The sequence below is a fragment of the Thunnus albacares genome, chromosome 3 (genome assembly GCF_914725855.1).
Source record: "Thunnus albacares chromosome 3, fThuAlb1.1, whole genome shotgun sequence".
Classification (NCBI taxonomy): Eukaryota; Metazoa; Chordata; class Actinopteri; order Scombriformes; family Scombridae; genus Thunnus; species Thunnus albacares.
In genome coordinates, this window is record NC_058108.1 from 23,591,098 (window position 1) to 23,610,177 (window position 19,080).

The 19,080-nt window shown below is 38.6% G+C and overlaps 1 protein-coding gene across 5 annotated transcripts in view; it reads left to right on the top strand.

Annotated features, from left to right (window-relative positions):
* sh3gl2a (SH3 domain containing GRB2 like 2a, endophilin A1) overlaps positions 1 to 18,859 on the top strand; it is a 40,843-nt gene extending 21,984 nt beyond the window's left edge. The window contains exons 2-13 of one of the 5 annotated variants that reach the window (XM_044347115.1): positions 8,216 to 8,284; positions 9,746 to 9,818; positions 11,168 to 11,311; positions 11,679 to 11,812; positions 11,948 to 12,106; positions 13,031 to 13,134; positions 13,348 to 13,463; positions 14,399 to 14,413; positions 14,582 to 14,593; positions 15,096 to 15,107; positions 16,002 to 16,013; positions 16,162 to 18,859. In XM_044347115.1, the coding sequence (XP_044203050.1) occupies positions 8,216 to 8,284; positions 9,746 to 9,818; positions 11,168 to 11,311; positions 11,679 to 11,812; positions 11,948 to 12,106; positions 13,031 to 13,134; positions 13,348 to 13,463; positions 14,399 to 14,413; positions 14,582 to 14,593; positions 15,096 to 15,107; positions 16,002 to 16,013; positions 16,162 to 16,358 (1,047 nt within the window). In that variant the 3' untranslated portion in view covers positions 16,359 to 18,859. The remainder of the gene's footprint in view (positions 1 to 8,215; positions 8,285 to 9,745; positions 9,819 to 11,167; positions 11,312 to 11,678; positions 11,813 to 11,947; positions 12,107 to 13,030; positions 13,135 to 13,347; positions 13,464 to 14,398; positions 14,414 to 14,581; positions 14,594 to 15,095; positions 15,108 to 16,001; positions 16,014 to 16,161) is intronic. The other 4 variants (XM_044347116.1, XM_044347117.1, XM_044347118.1 and 1 more) reach the window with 4 other exon arrangements.
* The last annotated feature ends 221 nt before the right edge of the window (positions 18,860 to 19,080 follow it).

The window sequence follows — 19,080 nt, forward strand, 5'->3', positions numbered from 1 at the left end:
GGACAGTAGGAGAAATTACAACATCTATCAGTGTCGGATGAAACCACAGAAGTTTGGAACAAGTCATTCCTCAAATCATCAGGCCAAATACAAATGCTTTCCATTAAAATCTATGTTATTAGAGTATTTTTGACCTTTTTTAATTTTAGATTAAGTGGTGTCTGATATGAGTAAATACTTGGTTGAGGAATTTCAGTCAGATCCGTTTGGGCTTGCAGAAATCTTGCGTAAGTTTTTTTCTTCATAACAGCAAAATGCATGTGAGCAAAATCCCTCTCAGCTGTAAATCCACTGCAAGTTGACCTGTTATGTCATGCTGGTTTTCAGCTTTACTACACCTCACTTTTGTCACCTGGGGCCCTGCGAACACTGATGCACTCTCAAAATCTCTGCTGTGAGATCACGCCAGGACACGTCGTGCTGTCTGACCCCTTGTGATGATGCAAGAGATTTTGGGACGATAGAGGGAGGAAGGACACCCTGTCTGGAGCTTTTGGCAAGATTTATGAGCTATTTTCCTCTCCCCGTGTAGCATATTTAATCTGGTCAGATGTGCCTGACGTGGGTGCAGGTTGGAGAGAAATGGCGTGTGAGGAGAGAGACCTAAAGCTATGAACTACACCCGAAGGTTTATAGTTAGTAGCCTATTATAGTTGAATGTTCCCTTTTTTAATTTTACCTGATCTTGTTATTCATTAAGGATTTTAGTGATAGCAATGTCGGTCCACCACTTCACTTCGGTCCAGACAGAAATATCTCAACAGCTATTAAATGGGTTGTCATGAAATTTTATAGAGATGTTTATTGTCTCCAGAGGATGAATCCTACTCTGGTGATCCCCTGACTTTTCCTCTCGCACCACCATGTGGATAACATTTGTGGTTTTGAGTGAAATGTCTTAACAACTATTGGATGGATTGTCATGAAATTTTGTTTATACATTCATCTTTTCCTCAAGATGAGCTGCAATTATTTTGATGTTCCCTTAACTTCATAGAGCGCGACCAATGGGTCAAAATGTCAACAACATTCCCATCAGCCTCAGCTGTTCTTTGTGTTTAAACCAGGAGTTTTCAAAGTCTGAGACTGGGCCTCCCCTCAGACAAAGCTTGGAAAAAGACGGCCCCTCACCCCCTCTTAGTTTACTTGCTTAGTTTCATTCAATTCCTTGATGCCTATGGGATCATGATTATGTTATTTGATCCTATAGACACTCAACAGTTGAGCCAAGATAGCTGGATATTGCTATTTGACATAACTTCAGACTACACCAAATACATAAAAAAGGTCTGTTTGAAGGCATTTATTTGTTTCTGACTCTGGGAAAGTGGGAAAAACAGTAAAATTCCCCAAAACTACTGTATCTCTAAACTCTCTAACCATATGACACACATTTAGGCTATTCTATGTGTTCTCCCTTTGATAACTAATGTAATTTTTTTCACTTCCATTGACTGAGCTTCCCCTGAAACTGTTTGGAGCCCCTCTGGGGAGGCTGAACATGGTAAACATTATACCTGCTAACCATGTTAGCTTGTTGACAAAAGGATTTAGCTCAAAGCACTACTGTGACTATTGGATTTCTTCAAATATTGCAACTGAATATTTTCTCACATGTTCTACTAATGTGTGCCTTCTCATTGTGAAAGTGTGAATGAAACTCACACATTCACATTGTCATTGTGAGCATGTTAATATGCTGATGTTAGCATTTAGTTCAAAGCCTCACTTACACTTCTTTTACCTGGTCTTGTTATTCTTGTTTGTTTTATTTTGTCCACCTTATGTTAATGATTACACTTGATTGAATTGACGAAGTTTGGGGGGTTTTGTACTGGAGAAGCCGTTTGACTTCTTTCCTCCAATGCACATATCCATTTAGTTTTAGTGTTGTTTGTCTTTTACAATGATTTAGAGCTGCAACTATTAGTTGATTAATCGTTGCCAAGTATTAAAATAATCCCCAACTATTTTCATGATCGATTAATCATTTTGAGTCATTTTTTAAGAAGAAAGATTTCAAATTCTCTGGTTCCAGCTTCTCAAATGTGAATATTTTCTGGTTTCTTTAGTCCTCTATGATAGTAAACTGAATATCTTTCGGTTGTGGGCTGTTGGTCGGGACAAAACTAGACATTTGAGGGCGTCACCTCAGTCTTTGGGAAATAGTGATCAAGATTTTTCACCTATTTCCAACCAACACCGAATCGAGCAATTGATAAAAGAATTGACAGAATAATCAATAATGAAATTAATCATTAGTTGCAGCGCTACAATAATATGTTAAATTAAATGATGTCAAAGTAGCCCTAGAATACAAAGGTGGCAGTGTTTTACAAATAGCCCAGCCAGAGCTCTGCAGTGAAACCTTATCCCTGCATTGCCTCTTTGTCCAGAGGCGTCACGACTCAGAAACATTTGCATGTATCAGCACCGTGCACGACAGCCTTCACTACCACTACGAGTGCGTGTGCTCTCTGTGTGACGTCACAGGTTACATATCATCTACGCCACTGCTGTTGTTTCCCAGAAGCCAACTGCGCATTTTACTCAGCCCTGTAAGGTTCACTTCACATTGCTGCCGTTACTGCTGCTCAGTTCACCTTGTCGTGTCCTTTCCCTGCAGAAAGAACAAGGAAGTGGAGTGCGAGGGCTGAGTGGGTGATGGGTGATGAAAGAAAAGGATGAGGTTGGTTGTTGAGAGAGGGAAAGATTAAGGGGACAAAGAGATCAGTTATGTGTGAAAACACAGTGACATTGCTGGTTCCCCAAGGGGGTTTTAGTTCGCTGGTTCCCTGGCCACTAGGTGAGATTGGTGGCTCAGGTCACATTTACATAGTATGCTGTAAGTCACCGGGAGTTAAGGATCAATCATCAGTCAGTTGGTTATTGTCTGTGACATGCCATATAGTCCTTTAGTGATTCCCAGCATGTTTATGTGTGCCTGTGTTCATGCGTGTGAGGGCTTTCTGGCATGCATCGCCCCTTCATCGCTGCATTAAGTTGCTGTCTCTTCAGCTTGCAGCCATTAAAGTACAACGTTGTCACTGTCTTTGCTCTCCACTTTGCAAATGTCTGGGGGTTGAACATGCGTTGACAGCAGCACCGCTCCACTTATTCAAAACAGCCACCAACAGTTGTTTTATTCATTCAGTTGCTCTTCCCCTGCCAAGCTATACACAGGTCCCCACAGGCACCCTTGACTGAGTTGTTTTTCATCCATTTAGCCCAAGAAATAACTAACTTCTATAGACTCCCTCTCTCTGTAACAACTAAGCCTAAAAACAAACACAGATATGGTTGAATTTAGAGCTCTGCATGTAGTGGTAGGTGAGTGTCCGCATCATCCAAACCCACCTTCAACGTCCTTAATACAGTGGCTTTCAAACTTGATCCTCAAAACTCAAAATACTGCTGGTCAGGGATCAGATGTATAAACCAAGAACTCACTGGTATGAAGTACCAACACATTGCATTTCTGTTCAGCTGAGTACTATTACTTATTACTCACTACTGCCACTTTCTAATGCATGTAAGTACTCATTGTGTAGCTATTGTTCATGTTTCCTGCTCAAACAAGCCATAAGTGGAGTGAAAATGTGCAGCTGTGTGAGCCACGATATGTGGTCTAGTTTAGTCGGAAACCTGCTGGAGAAGATTTCTGATGGCTCCTCCTAAATCTGTCCATAAATGGCCTGTACACAGCCTGGCAGGTATCAAGGGTTATGTTTCTTTGTTTTTTTTTCTTTTGTGCACATTTCTTTTAGTATTTTTAGATTTTTTTAACTCACCTAATTTGTCACCTAAAGTACATCTGATGTGTGGAAAATAACTCTATAGATACAATATTTTTAGTTATTTCTACCCTGAAATTAATTATTGTTATGCAGTTTATCTAACTCTAAATGCTGCATGTGCATGTTAAACAGGCTGCTTGTTAACAGTGGTGGCACCTTTTCTATTCCAATGCAAGCACATGTGTAAAATTCTCTGTACATTCAAGGCGATTATGGACTGAGAACTAAGAAAATATCTTCTCTTCCCTTTATAAAACCCTCCATACAAGGAATTGCTCTGTTTATCTTAAAGCTGTTACACCTGAGTCTGTTAAACCTGGTTTAGACATGAACACTAATCATCATCATGGATCAGAATATCAGACTAATTGACTATGAAGAGAAAGAATAATTGTCAGTATTCAGTATAACGGCAGAAAAACAGTGACTGCATCATTAAACTCAGTCGTTACAAACTACTATACGTTATGAGCCTTTGCTTTGAAAAGATTAAAGCTCCAAAAAACATTTGTGTCAAATTCCCTCTTTGATGTTATCCTTCTCTTTGTCAATTCAGAATACATGATGATGTTCAGATGACTCATTAAAGCCTGTGTGTGCTTGGTAGCTTCATTTTTTACAAATATAAATTCCACTTTCTGAAACCAGGTAAGAGTCACATGTAACTGCCTTCTTACAGCAGCCCAGGTTTAAAATTGTACAGTATGTGATGAGATGGCCAGGATCAACACCAGAAGTGTTGCTACCTACATCGCTTGTGTTGGCACAGCTGTGGCTAACAAGCACACACCAATACATAGATCAACCTTAACACACACACACACACACACACACACACACACACACACACACACACACACACACACACACATATATATAAACATATGTGACACGCACACACTTCCATCTTAGAAGCTCGGTTCATCATCCTCTCCCAAGTGGTGATGATTCATGAAGCATGAAGCAGGCATCCCCATTAGTCTTTGATCAGAGGAAAAGTAGTGAGAAGTAACAGGAAGTTATAGATATACATACACACACACACACACATACACCATACCTGATAAGCCCGGTGCAGGCAGGTACCTGTTTCCATGGCAACCAACGAAGGAGGATTTAAAGACATTGTAGTGATGTGTAGGTGAAAGTAATGACAGGAAATGTGGCTCACTGCTAGGCTTTCCACTATGTGTGTGTGTGTGTTTAGTATTTCTGTCAGAATACTGAGCTGTTTCACAAGTGGGATCAGAAGAGACTTTGCAAAGATGACTCATAGAGCACCAATCCTCAGAAAGTCTTACATTGCATAAACTGTTGTCACAAGCTTAGTGCTGTAACACCCACCCACCCACCCACCCCCTTTGCCCTGTCTATCACAGATCACCCCTCTGTGTTTTACCCCAGGAAATATGCATCTTTACTTTTATTCTCTTTGTTCCATCTTCTGGGGCAGGGCTTGAAAGATACATACGTCATTTCCCTCAAAAAAGTTGGGATGTATAAAAACAAACTTGATGGGAGAATGTGCGCACCTGTACGGAAACTCTCACCCATGCATATGAACATTTTGGAGACAGGAGATGGTGAGGTGGTGAATTGAAGCCAGGTTGTATAACGATTCCTCTCACACATTTAATTTCACTTCATATCAAGTTAATTATAGATCCACTTTAACATTAGCACCTTTCAATTTTAAAAGATATCAGCAAACTCAAATGTTAACCAATTACATCTGTGATTTATTAATGAAACTATCAGTGATCCCCAGAGTGCAGAGGAGAGGTCCAGACTGTATGGTGTTCACAATGAAATGCCAGGATGTGGCAGGAAAGTCTGGCTCGCCTTTCTCCGATATTAAACCTAAATATACAGATCTTCACCTCAACTACGTTAAATAACTGATGAAATTATCAACATCAGTTGTAGAAATCCAAGATGACATCAAATAACTTTAAAGAACTGCAGAACAGAGCACTAGTAGAATTTTAATAATATTTTCTAATACTGTGCATATATCACCACGTACGATTTTAGTTTTCATATTTCACACACGACCGTGCTGTCAGGCGTACAGAGCACGCTGGAGACACCACAGTGGCTGCCACACGCATGCTCTGCCTTCCCCAGTCACCTCACTGGCACATCTTCACCACCTGCACTTATACATGGATTGTGTAAATTAGAGAAACATCTGTATGCTGGTTTTGGAGTAAATATAAATGAATAGTGTTTTTTGTTTGTTTTTTAGATATTGAGTGTGTGGTCTCATCATGTGTGTGTCTATATACAGTAGATGCTTAACAAATATCAAGCCCCCGTGCCTCCACTAGTTTATACACTCACAGTGTGCAGCAGTGCACTTCTTGGTACCTCCACGTCTGACCAGCTGCTGCAGCCATCAGCCTCTCAAACGTTCTTCTGTTACTGTTGCCGTTCTCCACAGGAACAACATGTACATCGATACTCATGAAGGCGTTCGCATTGACTTTTTATAGTTAATTGTGGGAGTGTGTGTGGGGGGGAGGGGGGTTCAAGTTGATTGTGATTTATTAAGGGAGAAATTCATGCATTTGCACGTGTGCACAGTTTGATGAATCTGATTATTTTTTGGTGCACGCCATTCCAGCTTTTGTGTGCAGGTACACTCGGTACAGGTCCTACGCACTGTTTTATGAATGAGACCCCTGCTGTCTTTCAGGATCTTCACGTTCTGTCTTTGAAGAAACTGCAAATCTCACAGCCCATCTCCTATGACATTGTGAACATTTAAAAACCAGAAAATGTACAATTCACTAATTCTGTCAAAGAACTACATACAGCACACAGTGAGATTTTTCTTTTCTTTTACCGGAGGAAAGTGTTCATCCACTGACCTTAGCTTTCATGCTTTTCTTTACTTTAGTCACGCAATGTGTCGTTCCCTGAAAGCCTTTTTTCCTCCCTCCATCCATCCTGTGAGGGTCCATGTCTGGCCTCGTTGTGTCAGATTTCTGCCCCCTCAAGGTGTCTGGTGCCCGGTTACATCACAGACAGGAGCTGGATGGTGGCAGAGCTGGAAATATTATCAGCAGACAAACACAGAGGGGGAGAGGAAGGGCGTCCATAGGAGTTATTTCTGTGTTTATGTCTGTGCACGTGGATCTGTGCCATGCCTGAAGCTATAAGGTCCAACGCCTGCAGCTTGTTGCTGGATCTTTCTCCAGCAGTGATGGAGAGTCTCTGCTTTTCTAATCAGTGACTTTGACATTGTCACACAGGGGCTAACCCACTGCCTTTTGTTTGACTGAATTAAGAGGGTTGTGTTTTTTAAAATATGTTGGTACAAATATGTACAGTATGTTTGCTGTAAACTGTACATAAGTGTGTAGATGGCTCCCAATCTATGGGTTGCTGCCTCCATGGGTTTTCCAAGATAAATCTGAGAGGTTCAGAAATGATTAACAGGATATGAAAGAAGTAGCAACATATTTCTGCTACACATGTTATTTTTTGCTATTCTTCTACTTCTTGTGAAATACTACATATTTTTGCTCATTTATGCCTCTAAAATCTTCTAAATGAAACAACCTGAGAAGGAAAAATCACTCTGAATTTGCTCAGAACTCAGACATATGCAACCTGTAACAAAAAGTCACAAGTATTCCTTCATTTTAAAGGGTCACATGCCAGTTAAAGATACTATTGCTCTAGAAAGTGTTAAACTATTTTATTAATAACACATTAATATCAGTATTATTCGATTAAAGATGACCGACACTGAGGTGAAGAGCACTATTTTCACAGCTGACTTTCTTATCTGTGAACACTGGCGTCATTACAGTGTACGGTGATGTTCTTCATGCTGTGTAATACTGACTAATGAAATGGCTTTCTCTTATGTAAAGCACAAGGTCAGGCTGATATGTTGTTACTTGTTGTTTGACATTATCCTAATTGGAATGGAGAGGTTGTGGCCCAAAGATGATAAAGCAGAAAGAGGCTGCACATGGTGAGAGGGCAAACAACTCTCTCATTACAACATGTACATTAAGATACCATTTTAATGAACATGTCACTTCATGAATAATTTACTATAGAACAGCATAATCTGTCCTTTCTTTAAGTCTTGTTGGTTAAGATTTGGCAGCAAGGATGTAGTTTTGAATGAATAAATACAAATATAACATGAAAAACAAATCTTACATACCTGAATTTGTTAAAAACATATTTGAGTTTTCATGTGTAACACTTAAAAAGACAAAACATTTTAAGGTTGTTCCTTTGACAGATTCTTCTTTTTTCCTCATGTCACTTAAACGATGACTTTCATCATACTACATGGAATTTGTAGTATTTCATGTTTTCTCACTGCAGCATAATTTACTGCATGAAACTTATAAAACACTAAAGTCTAACATGTTTGTTTGTTTGTTTTGTAGAGAGTGAGCGAGAAAGTCGGAGGTGCAGAAGGAACAAAGCTTGATGATGACTTCACCGAAATGGAAAAGGCAAGACTGAACTCTTTTCATTGTCCCATTATTAGCTTGTTGGGAACTTATACTGGAGATTATTACTAGATTTCTAGAAGATAAACAAATCCTGCAGGATCCACACAGATCTGTGCTGAAGCATCTTTGATCATTACGCCAACTATTTCTGCTGTCACATCAAAAAACCACCATCATGTTATCAGACAACCAACAGCTGATGGTTATAGAGGTCCACCAGTGTTCTCCTGCATTATTAAACACATCCAACATGCTTGTGTCTCCCTACGGTTTTAGGGAAACACACTTTTGTCTGCAGTGTAAACTTTCGTCATTTAAGTCAGAAAGAATTGTCTGGTGAATGCAAGTCAAGTACTTGTCTTGAGAGAGACCAAGTGTGGTCAAAACATCAGTCATATAATAAAATCATTGAAACATGTTAGCATGTGGTCATCTTCACTTTGACACAACTTTTCTCATTAACCCATGGCTTCACCTTAAAGACATTTATATTCTTTCCAAAAACTGTTAAGCCATATTTTACTTATAAATTCCCACCTGAAATATGTTGCACAAGTCTTCACATTGAAATTGAATTTAAACTCAAATGTTGCAAGTTGGTTGAAAAAGTCAAATTGCCTGTTTACCTTGAACACTTTGAGAGTGTTGCATGAATGACTTTACAAGGCAAAACTTTTACAGTATACCTGCATAATACTGAAAGCTTCACAAGCTGAAGGGCACTGCTCAGACCACGAATGTACCCATGTTAATACATCAGTAAACGTTAGTAGCTGTATTCAATTTCTCAGAATTTTGTTTTGACCTAATTTTTGAAAATCATTCAAATGATTTATTTTCTAGAAATTCCTCTTTCACACTCAAACAAGTCAAATCTGGACAATTTCAGTAGAAATTTCCTTTTAACTCACAACATGGCAGCTGGACTTTTGTAGGAACAATATTTATCACAAAAAATGAATTACTCTTGTATCTTTGTGAATGTAATTGTTTGCTCACAGACATCAGTGCCTGAATAACATATTGTATGTCTTTTTCAGTATAAATACAGTGCTTACATGTTTTAGCATCACTGTGTATTTGTCTATGTACTACTAGTATGTACTTTTGTATGTGTTTATATGTAAGTGGTGTAAAAATAGTGTGAAGCTGAGGGCTGCAGGAGCTGGCGAGTCTCATCACACAGAAACAAGAACAAAAACAAGATCCCGGCCAGCTCTCAGCTCTGCACATCTCCCTCTCACCACCACACTGCACAACAAAGCAACACTTCCTTCTATCTTTTTTTTCTCTTTGCTAGATAAAAAAATGTTTCAGTGCTGTTTTATTTCTCTCATCCTCTCCCACAATATACCAGCCATTAGAAATTTATGTTACTAGCCACATCCTCATCTTAACAGTTATTTCTGTGCCTTCTTTTATTCTCTCCTTTCACATGTTGGTTTATGTTGTGGGTTACAGAGGATGGACACCACTTCTCGGGCCGTGATGGACATCATGACCAAGACTACTGAGTATCTGCAGCCAAACCCAGGTGACATAAATCAACTGGACAAGATGATACTATGTGCATGTGATCAAGAATTTATTATCACACACGGATATACAAAGTCATCTACAAGAACATTCATCTTTTCATATATTCCTATACTAGTACACACATACTGTACTAAGAAGACAATAATGCATGTTGACAGTCACATTAAAATTTATAAACAACAGTACAACTGATGTATTATTAATTGTGAAAGTGCATTATTATTACAGTTCCATAATTTAATTATCCTGCAAATTGGGATGCACCTTCCAGTCTCATTATTACATATTTTTTAGCCATGCTAGCAGCGGGGCGTAGTCCGTCACTAGTGCTGGGCGATATGGTCAAAATCTAATATCACAATATTTTTGACCAGATACCTCAATATCAATATTGTGACAATATTGTGGGGATGCTTTCACAAAATATTTTACACAATGAGATTTTTGATAAATAATCATCAGTAACGTGGATATAATGACTAAGTGGGTAAAGGCAAATAATAGAACAGCTAGAACAGTCTGGTAAGTTCAGAAAATTACATCACTGTACTGTAATGCAGCCTTTAAAACCAGGAAAAGAAACACTTATTCCATATCACGATATTACGACATCCAAAATCTAAGACAATATCTAGTCCTATATCACGATATCAATATAATATCAATATACTTCCCAGCCCCATCCGCCACTTTTGTCTTTGGTCCAGACTAAAATATCTCAACAACTGTTGGATGGATTGCCATGAAACTTTGTAGACATTCATGATCCCCAGTGGATGAATTCTGCTGACTTTGGTCATCCTCTGACTTTTTATCTAGCGCCATCATCAGGTCCAAATTTTTATTTGTCCAATGCTGTTATTTATGGTCATAAATCATAAATTGGTTTATGACCAATTACCTGCAAAACTAATGACATTCCCATCAACATCAACTTTACTTTGTGTTTAGTGCTAAGTAGCAAATGTTAGCATGCTAACATGCTAAATAAGCATGTTAGCATTGTCATTGTTAGTATGTTACTTTGTTTACGATAGCATTTAGCTCAAAGCACTGCTGTGCTAAAGTACATCCTCAAAGAGATGCTAGCATGTCTGTAGACTTTATTCTTTATACTGACTCAATGTTTATGTCTCACTACAGTATCATGGATGCTACTTGACCTTAATATTGCAACTAAATATTTTCTCACTTGTTCTACTACTGACTTAAAAAGAATGAAACTCACAATTACTTGACAAGTTCTGGCACCTCAAGCTTTCTGTTTTCCTGACAACAGAGTTAAAACTTCATTAAGCATTGAGTTCAGAGGTGTTTCATCTTATTTATGCCTTGTGTTTACAGCCACTAGAGCCAAGATGAGCATGATGAACTCCATGTCACGTATGCGAGGCCAGGAGAAGGGACCGGGCTACACACAGACTGAGACTATCCTGGGAGAGTCCATGCAGCGGTTTGGCAGGGAGCTCGGAGAGGAGTCTAATTTCGGTGAAGCTCCTTGCATAAAAAGTCTTGCCTCAGAACGACTGAGAAGCACACTTTTTTTATAGAAAAATAAGAACAAGAACAAAGTGGCATAATTTTATTCCCTCAAGGACTCAGTAAAAATTTATGAAAAATATATGAGCCTGTTTTCCAGACAAGATGCCTACAGTTTGCTTTATTTAGTTCACAAGTGAAGGCGCTAAAATGTCCTTTAAAGAGAAATACCCATCTTCAAAATCTACTGTAGAATGAGATAGTGATGGTGAAAAGGAAAACCTTATTATCAAATTTGGAGATTTTCTGCACTTTATGCTGACATTGAACTGTGTTATTGATGTGTCTCTGTGCTAAAATGTCTCTTTTTTTTCAGGCCTTGCTCTGATTGATGCTGGGGAAGCCATGCGTGAGCTGGGAGAGGTTAAGGACGCTCTGGACATGGAGGTCAAACAGAACTTCATTGATCCACTGCAGAACTTCCATGAAAAAGACCTCAAGGAGATTCAGGTACAGAGCCTACAGGTGGAGCCAGCTGGTTCTCAGCAGCACTAATTCATCTGGGAACACCGATACACTACAGAAAATAATAAATAAATGATTCTTTTGGTCATGGATTCAGATTTATTGTGTGGACTTTTGCAGCATCACCTGAAGAAAATGGAGGGCCGTCGTCTGGACTTTGATTATAAGAAGAAGCGTCAGGGCAAGCTGACAGACGACGAGCTCAAACAAGCACTAGACAAATTCGACGAATCCAAGGACACTGCTGAGCAGAGCATGTTCAACCTGTTGGAGAGTGATGTAAGGATTATTTCCCCCTTAACTCTTGCCTGCTCGCTTTGTTAATAGCACTCACCATTGACACAGCCAGTCTCCAAATGAATGCTTACGTTGCTCCGTGTCTGCTGGATGTGTAAATATACAATTGTTTGTAAACACCTTCACTATAGTCATTATATAAAGTGATAATTCTGTATGTTGGAGTCAGTAGAAGCATTTCCATCCACCAGTTTTTATTTCACATTTTCAACTTGCGCATAAAAAAACTTGGAAACAGCGAAAATTCGGAAAAATCTTGAAATATTGCAAAAAGGTTTTACGCTTGGCTGAGTTGGAAAAGCTAAATGTGAAAAAGTGAAGTGGAAACAGATTTAGCAATTGAATCATGATGTACATGAAGCATGAGACTTAAATGTCCACTTATGTTTCCGCTCTACAGACGAGATGCTCCTCAAATTAATACATGAAATGGTTTAATGTCCTCGAATGGGAAAAATAGCGCCACCAGCTGTTTGTCTTTATGAACTAACTCCAAATATTTGCAATCAGCAGTGGATGGAAATGCACATTAATCCAAATTGTCCTCTACAGATATTCTGAAAATTCGGTTCAGATTTGTGCTACATTTGGATGGAAACATAGCTAGTCTTTTTCAGGTTGTTGTTTCATTCTTCTTTCTAATCACTAAAAAACAACAACACAAAAATGAATGCAGCTAAAAATGTCAATTATGTTTGTCCTACCAGCCGTCCATATGTACTATTGTGTATATGTAATCCTAAATCATCTAAAAACACTCCCTCAATTACATCTGAGGTCGTAGTATAAGTGACTTTGACTCCAAGTTCCAGTAACAATCCTCGTTATGTTGTGAGACGCACTTCTGTAATGTCTGCCGGGCAGCCATGTTGTTGAAATGTAGCGGTTAACTCTGTGCATCAACAGATTGAACAGGTGAGCCAGGTCGCCGCACTGGTCCACGCTCAGATGGAGTATCACAGACGGGCTGCGGAGATCCTCACACAGCTCACCAGTAAGATTGATGAACGGTCAGTATTGACACTTTTCTGTCCCACCAGGACTTCAGCTTTCTCATTTTACTGTAGGTTACTGGATGTAATTACAATAACATAGAATTTCAGTGGCGTTCAAACACAAATAATAATAGATTTTTGGACTACCTACTAGTGCAACAGAATGTTAGCATTCGTACGTTTCTGCAGCGAAGCTTTGATGAATTCTGTTTTCCACTTCCACTGCAGGATAAGGGATTGTTCTAACAAACCAAGGAAAGAGTACATGCCTAAACCACGTACATCTCTGGACTTCTCCATCAGTGAGAACCACAATGGAGGCATCCACAGTGCTCGCTCTCCAGGTGAGTCCAGTAACAGAAACCTCATCGTTCAGAAATATATCCAGAAACCAGCCTGGGTGGACACACTTTAGTCTGTCATTGGGGAATCTCACAAGTTTGTGTCTAATGTAGATTAGAATTCAACTGTACAGGTTTCTGGGCTAGTTTCTATTTATCAATGATTTTCTTTGCTTTAACCCTCTCTATGTTTTTATTTCTACTGTAAATTCTCAAATAAAAGCCTGTAAAGATGTGATAGTCAAGTCTCAAACAAATACAGACCATTAAAAAAAAAGGAAATCCAATATCCAATAGATGTTGAAAAATGCTTTCAGGGGTAAATTTAATTTAGTTTCAATCATTTCTACAGCATATGTAATTAGTAAAACTGCACACCCATACCATATTTACCACTCGCTTGCTTTAATTATGGCCATTTTTATTTTGATTTGTTGAAAGTCCCATTTCTGCAGATGTTTTGAAATAAAAGCCTTTCAGGGGGTTTAAGATAATTAAAGGTACCATGTGGGGTTTTCTTGTAAACAAACAAAATTACAGTATGTTTACATTCAATGTTTCCTCCCAAAATGCATTCAGTGTATGTTTAAGGCCTAACAAACAGAATTAATGCTTATCTTTTCACATAAAATATTTCCAAAGCTGATTTTAAATCCTGGATTACATCTTCTTTTTTCCTCCCTGCCTTTAATACAGCAAAGGAAGTAGATAAGAAAACAGGGAGGCTTTTAAATTAAAGTATAGGTTCTGTCTTCAGTTGAGATAAAGGCTGCAATTTGAGAATTTATGGTACATTTGTTGTGTTTGCTAATTTTATCTTTCTTTTTCCCAACATTTCAGTTTTTACCTGTACAGAATGTCCTTCGGTCCAGAATAAATAGATTCAACTCTGCACTCTTCTCTTTCCCCTCTTTTATGATTTTTTTTTGTTCTTCTAGGTGCGAGGTCTCCAGGTGAGCCTAGGTCACACTTGTCAATATGTTTCTCCATCTGTGCGCTCATAAATTAATTTCTTCAACTACATCCTTTTCATTTACACTGCAATCTTTTGCAAAAAACTCAAAACTACCTCCATTGCCCCCCCCCCCCCCCCCCCCCCCCGTGTCTTTTCCTCTTTGCAGCGAGGTCTCCAGGTGAGACAAAAGTGAATCCTGGATACAACAATATCTCTTTAATCACTTCATCATTCTTGTTTTGTTTTTTGTCCATCTCTTTTTTCTGTTTGTCTCTTTGGTATGAAAAATTGTTGCATTCAATTGATACCAACGAACAGCAGAAAAAACAATTGCAGCCCGCTCACAGTATAAAAGAATAGCAGATCTACAATAACAATGAAAAGACTGGCAGCGGACAAGCATTTGCTATTTCTGTTTTGTTCTCTTGTCAATCCTCTGATCGGTCTTATCCTCCTGTTTCTTTGTCTGTCTGTCTCCCTGCCTCTCTTTCAATTTGTTGTCCTACTTGTTTCTTCTTGCCTTGTTGTTTATTGACCTCTTTGTTGCTGCGCCTACAATACTTATTAATTCAATTTAATATTAATTCATCATTTATCCATCCTCCAATTTATCCATTTAAAATAATACTATTGCTAAAGTACTCTTGTTTCACCTGTGTTTTCTCCTTTCCCCTTTGCAGCAAGATCTCCAGGTGAGCAAGAGTGACTTGGGAAGAGATGCAAAATCTCTTTATCACTCTTTATTTATTTATCTTTTTTTTTAAATAGACTGTATTTTTTTGTCTGCATTTTTGTCTGCAGTGCAGCTCGTCTGCAGTGCTGTTTCTGTCTAACCCCTGGTTTCTCTTTTGTTCCTGTATTTTATGAAATTGCTTATGTTTCTTTTACTGTTAAAGGTGTAGTTTGACATTTTTGGAAACACGCTTATTCACTTTGTGGCAGAGAGTTAGAAGAGAAGTTTGACACTACGCTCATGTTTGTCCAGCAGCTGGTTAGGTTAGCACAAAGATCCTCCCATCAGCACCTCTAAAGCTTACTAATTAACATACGATTTAGTTTGTTTTTATTTTTATTAAAAAAATTAAGCAGAAAAAAGACGATATGCCATTTTACGGGACATTATGTGCCAGACTACTACTTGGCCAGAAGCAGTAACTTCCTTGAGTTTCAGCAACTGCTCAGAGCCAAGAAATAGTCCAACACATAACCTCCTGTAAAACCATAACTGCACGGTTTTGTACAGATTAAACAAATGAGATCTAACATGATAATAAGTGAGTTTTTTAGGTGCTGTTAGGTGAATTTTGTAACCTTTTGACAAAAACAGACTAGCTGTTTCCAGGCTTTATGCTAAGCTAACTGGCTGCTGGCGGTAGCTTCATATATAGCATACAGACATGAAAGTGGTCGATCTTCTCCTTTAACTATCTGCCAGGAAGCAAACAAGCATATTTCCCAAAATGTTGAACTATTCCTTTAAACACTGTATGCCTAATTATTGTTTTCTGGTCACTGATAAATAAGTTTTGTGTCTTTTGTTTTGTCTCCTCCTCTCTACTGTTTTCTCTTCTTTTTACACCTTTCAGCAAGGTCTCCAGGTGAGCCTCTCTCTTTTTCAGCCATTTACGAGTTTTCTTATGATCATTATGCCTCTAATCTATATGCAGCATCTTATCTCCACATCTAGCTTCTCCTCTAACTCGCCTTTTCTTCTCTTATCTCTCCAACCGTCCTCCTTTCCTCCAGCTCCCATGGACCAGCCTTGCTGTCGCGCACTGTACGATTTTGACCCCGAGAATGAAGGTGAGCTAGGCTTTAAGGAAGGCGATATCATCACCTTGACCAACAAGATCGATGACAACTGGTACGAAGGGATGTTGCACGGCAACTCCGGCTTCTTCCCCATCAACTACGTGGATATCCTGGTGCCGCTGCCCCACTAGGACGGCAGGTTGTCCAGCCACCAGCTGAGTTTGCAACAAATCCTGGCCTCCAGTTCCTTCCTGTGTATTCCCAGTTACCGTTCCTAAACATTCCCACCGACCACCTGTACTCCGCTTTAAAGGGGTCAAAACAACAGCAACACAATAAAGATAAAACGAGATTGACGAAGATGAATAAAAGCAAGTATGCACCAATTGAGCATAAAAACTTTAAAAGTAAAAGAAGAAAAATCAGCATTGATGTCGTTCCTTCCCCTCCACACCTCTAAAAGGAGCTGCCTTCAGGCTTCCGTAGCCATTTTACCCATTTCTGTCCTGGCTTTTGTCTCAGTTTAGGTTGGCTGTCAGTCTCTCATGAGTTTATCAGAACATCTTTGCAAAATAATCACACTTTATCCCATTCACTGTACTTTGTGGCAAACCTCTACAGTAGATAGAAATTTTTTCTCACATACTAGAAAAAAAAATCCACGTGCTTCATGTTTGTTAGAGACTCTTGATCAAGCATGGTTTCAAGTGTTGACTTATCTTATACAAAATACATTGAGCTGATTAGTTTCATTTTAAATCTTCCTCTTTTTAATGCTAGTCGTCTCTTGGCATGCTCGGGCAGTGTCTAGAGAAACCAGGTCCCTGTCATGCTCTAAAAGATCAGTCCAAAGGATGTCATCACATTTAAAAAAAAAAGTTGTAGACTGATTCATCTAGTTGCTAACAACTTAAGATTACCTATAGTTATTTTTGAACATATCTACATGTGCGTGTGATTGGTTATATGTGATTTAGATACCAAAGTTACCTGCAGAAACCTGAATCAACAAGACAGCAAGGTGTCAACAAATCTGATGCAACAGGGTGAAGTTCTAGTTCTTTGGTATTTTTATTGGGGGAGAAAAATTGTATTCTTCAGTATGTGACATTACATGTCTGAGCCAGTGATTAGTGAAGTGATGACATGATTTGCAAAAAAAACACAAGTTGTGCAGTTTAAACCGTTTGAAGTGATGTAAGAAAACTATGGTGCATTTGCTCAGTATGAAATAAGTTCCAATCCTCTGACGTGTATTTTATCAACAACTTGTGTGACAAATGGTTGAAGTATTGTGAAATAATAACTTGTAGGACTTTAATGCTCATTGAGGCACCTGTTTCTTTCTGCAGCAGAAGGTGTAGCTCTTTTTGCTGCATTCCTACTACTGTAGTCCAATTAGTATCCTTTAGTTAGCTGTCTATAAGCCATTAATATGAAACTAGACATAGCCAACAATCCTCTCTTTGAAATGCTTTCTAAGGAGGACAAAGGAGTGCACAAATGGCTGAATGGAATGAGAGCTCTTTCTTTTTTTGTCTTGATGGAAATGTTTTCTTAATTGAAATGATGCAACATACACTAAAAAAAAAAAACCCTTTCGCCATCATAATACAAACAAAAAGCCACTGGTTTTCTTTTTCCGTGTCATGTCAGACCTCAGAAAAAGTGTTAGATATTCTATTATTATGTTTCATTTTCTCTAACTAGCTACATGCTTGTATGGAGTATTGTGTGAGATTGTTTTTTTTTTTCTCCCTTCTGTTAATGATGTACTGATAATCTAGAAATCAAACCAAAACATGTTTTAGTCAGCTGAGCAGTTTGGAGCTGTAGTGCACACGGTCTCCCTGAGGTTTTACTCTCTGCAATGTCGACAACGTATTACCCTTCTGCAAAATAATCTGTGCAGCAGTAACACTTATTTCTTTTCACCCATCTTGTAATGATGTTGTGCGTGTATTTGGGGCGGGGTATTAGGGTTTGCATACTGTTCGTGTTATGCACAGGGACAGGTTTGCAGAGGACCTCTGATGTTGAGGTATTTCAGATATATACTGTTTCTGACAGTGTTCGACATTAAAACAAACATGGATGTCTCTTTGATCAAAGGACCAATTCATATACATATATATATTAAGTAGAAATTACAGTAAATGATGCTAAATCGACTGATAACCCATATCAAGTGTTTCTTTTTAAGGGACGCACAACTTTAAACTGACAGTATACATTGTTGGCTGGTTATGAATAACGTTACAGTTGGAAGAGGTCACGTATTTATTTTTTTTAAAGGCGATAAAAATTCCTTCCCTGATTTTTCTTTCAATTTTTTTTTAAACAATCGTGTGTATCTTTGCCCTCAATGAGGACTGTACAGCTTTTCTGTGTTTTGTTTTCACCTTGTGTGTATAGTCGCTCATCAACAGTAACGTATCTTATTTTTGTAACTGTGACAAAAGTATACACATATAGATGTATATATACAGTATATTATCCAGAAGCAATGTGAAAGGAGGGATTCTCTGTGCTGCACATGATTGTCTTTGGATTGGTTTTTTTTTTTCTTTGTTTTCTGTTTTATTTTATTCTTGCACTGGATTCTAAGACTGTATGCTTGATGTAAAGAAAAAAATGTGATAAGTCAGTGTAATTTATTCAAATAAATACCGACAAATGGTTATTGCCCCAATGACCTTCTGTTTATAGACACTCACACCTTGGAAATATGTCGCAGGTGGAAATCCGTTATGAGAAACAACGACTTTTCAAATTTAATTTAAAACCGAAGCTGAACGTGAAATCATTTGATGTCTCTCTATGCAGCTATTTTACATTTGCGCTTCTCTAGCTGTTGTTTTCTCAGAACATGGAGAGCACACAGCAGGGACTTGGCTCAGCAAATAGATGAAG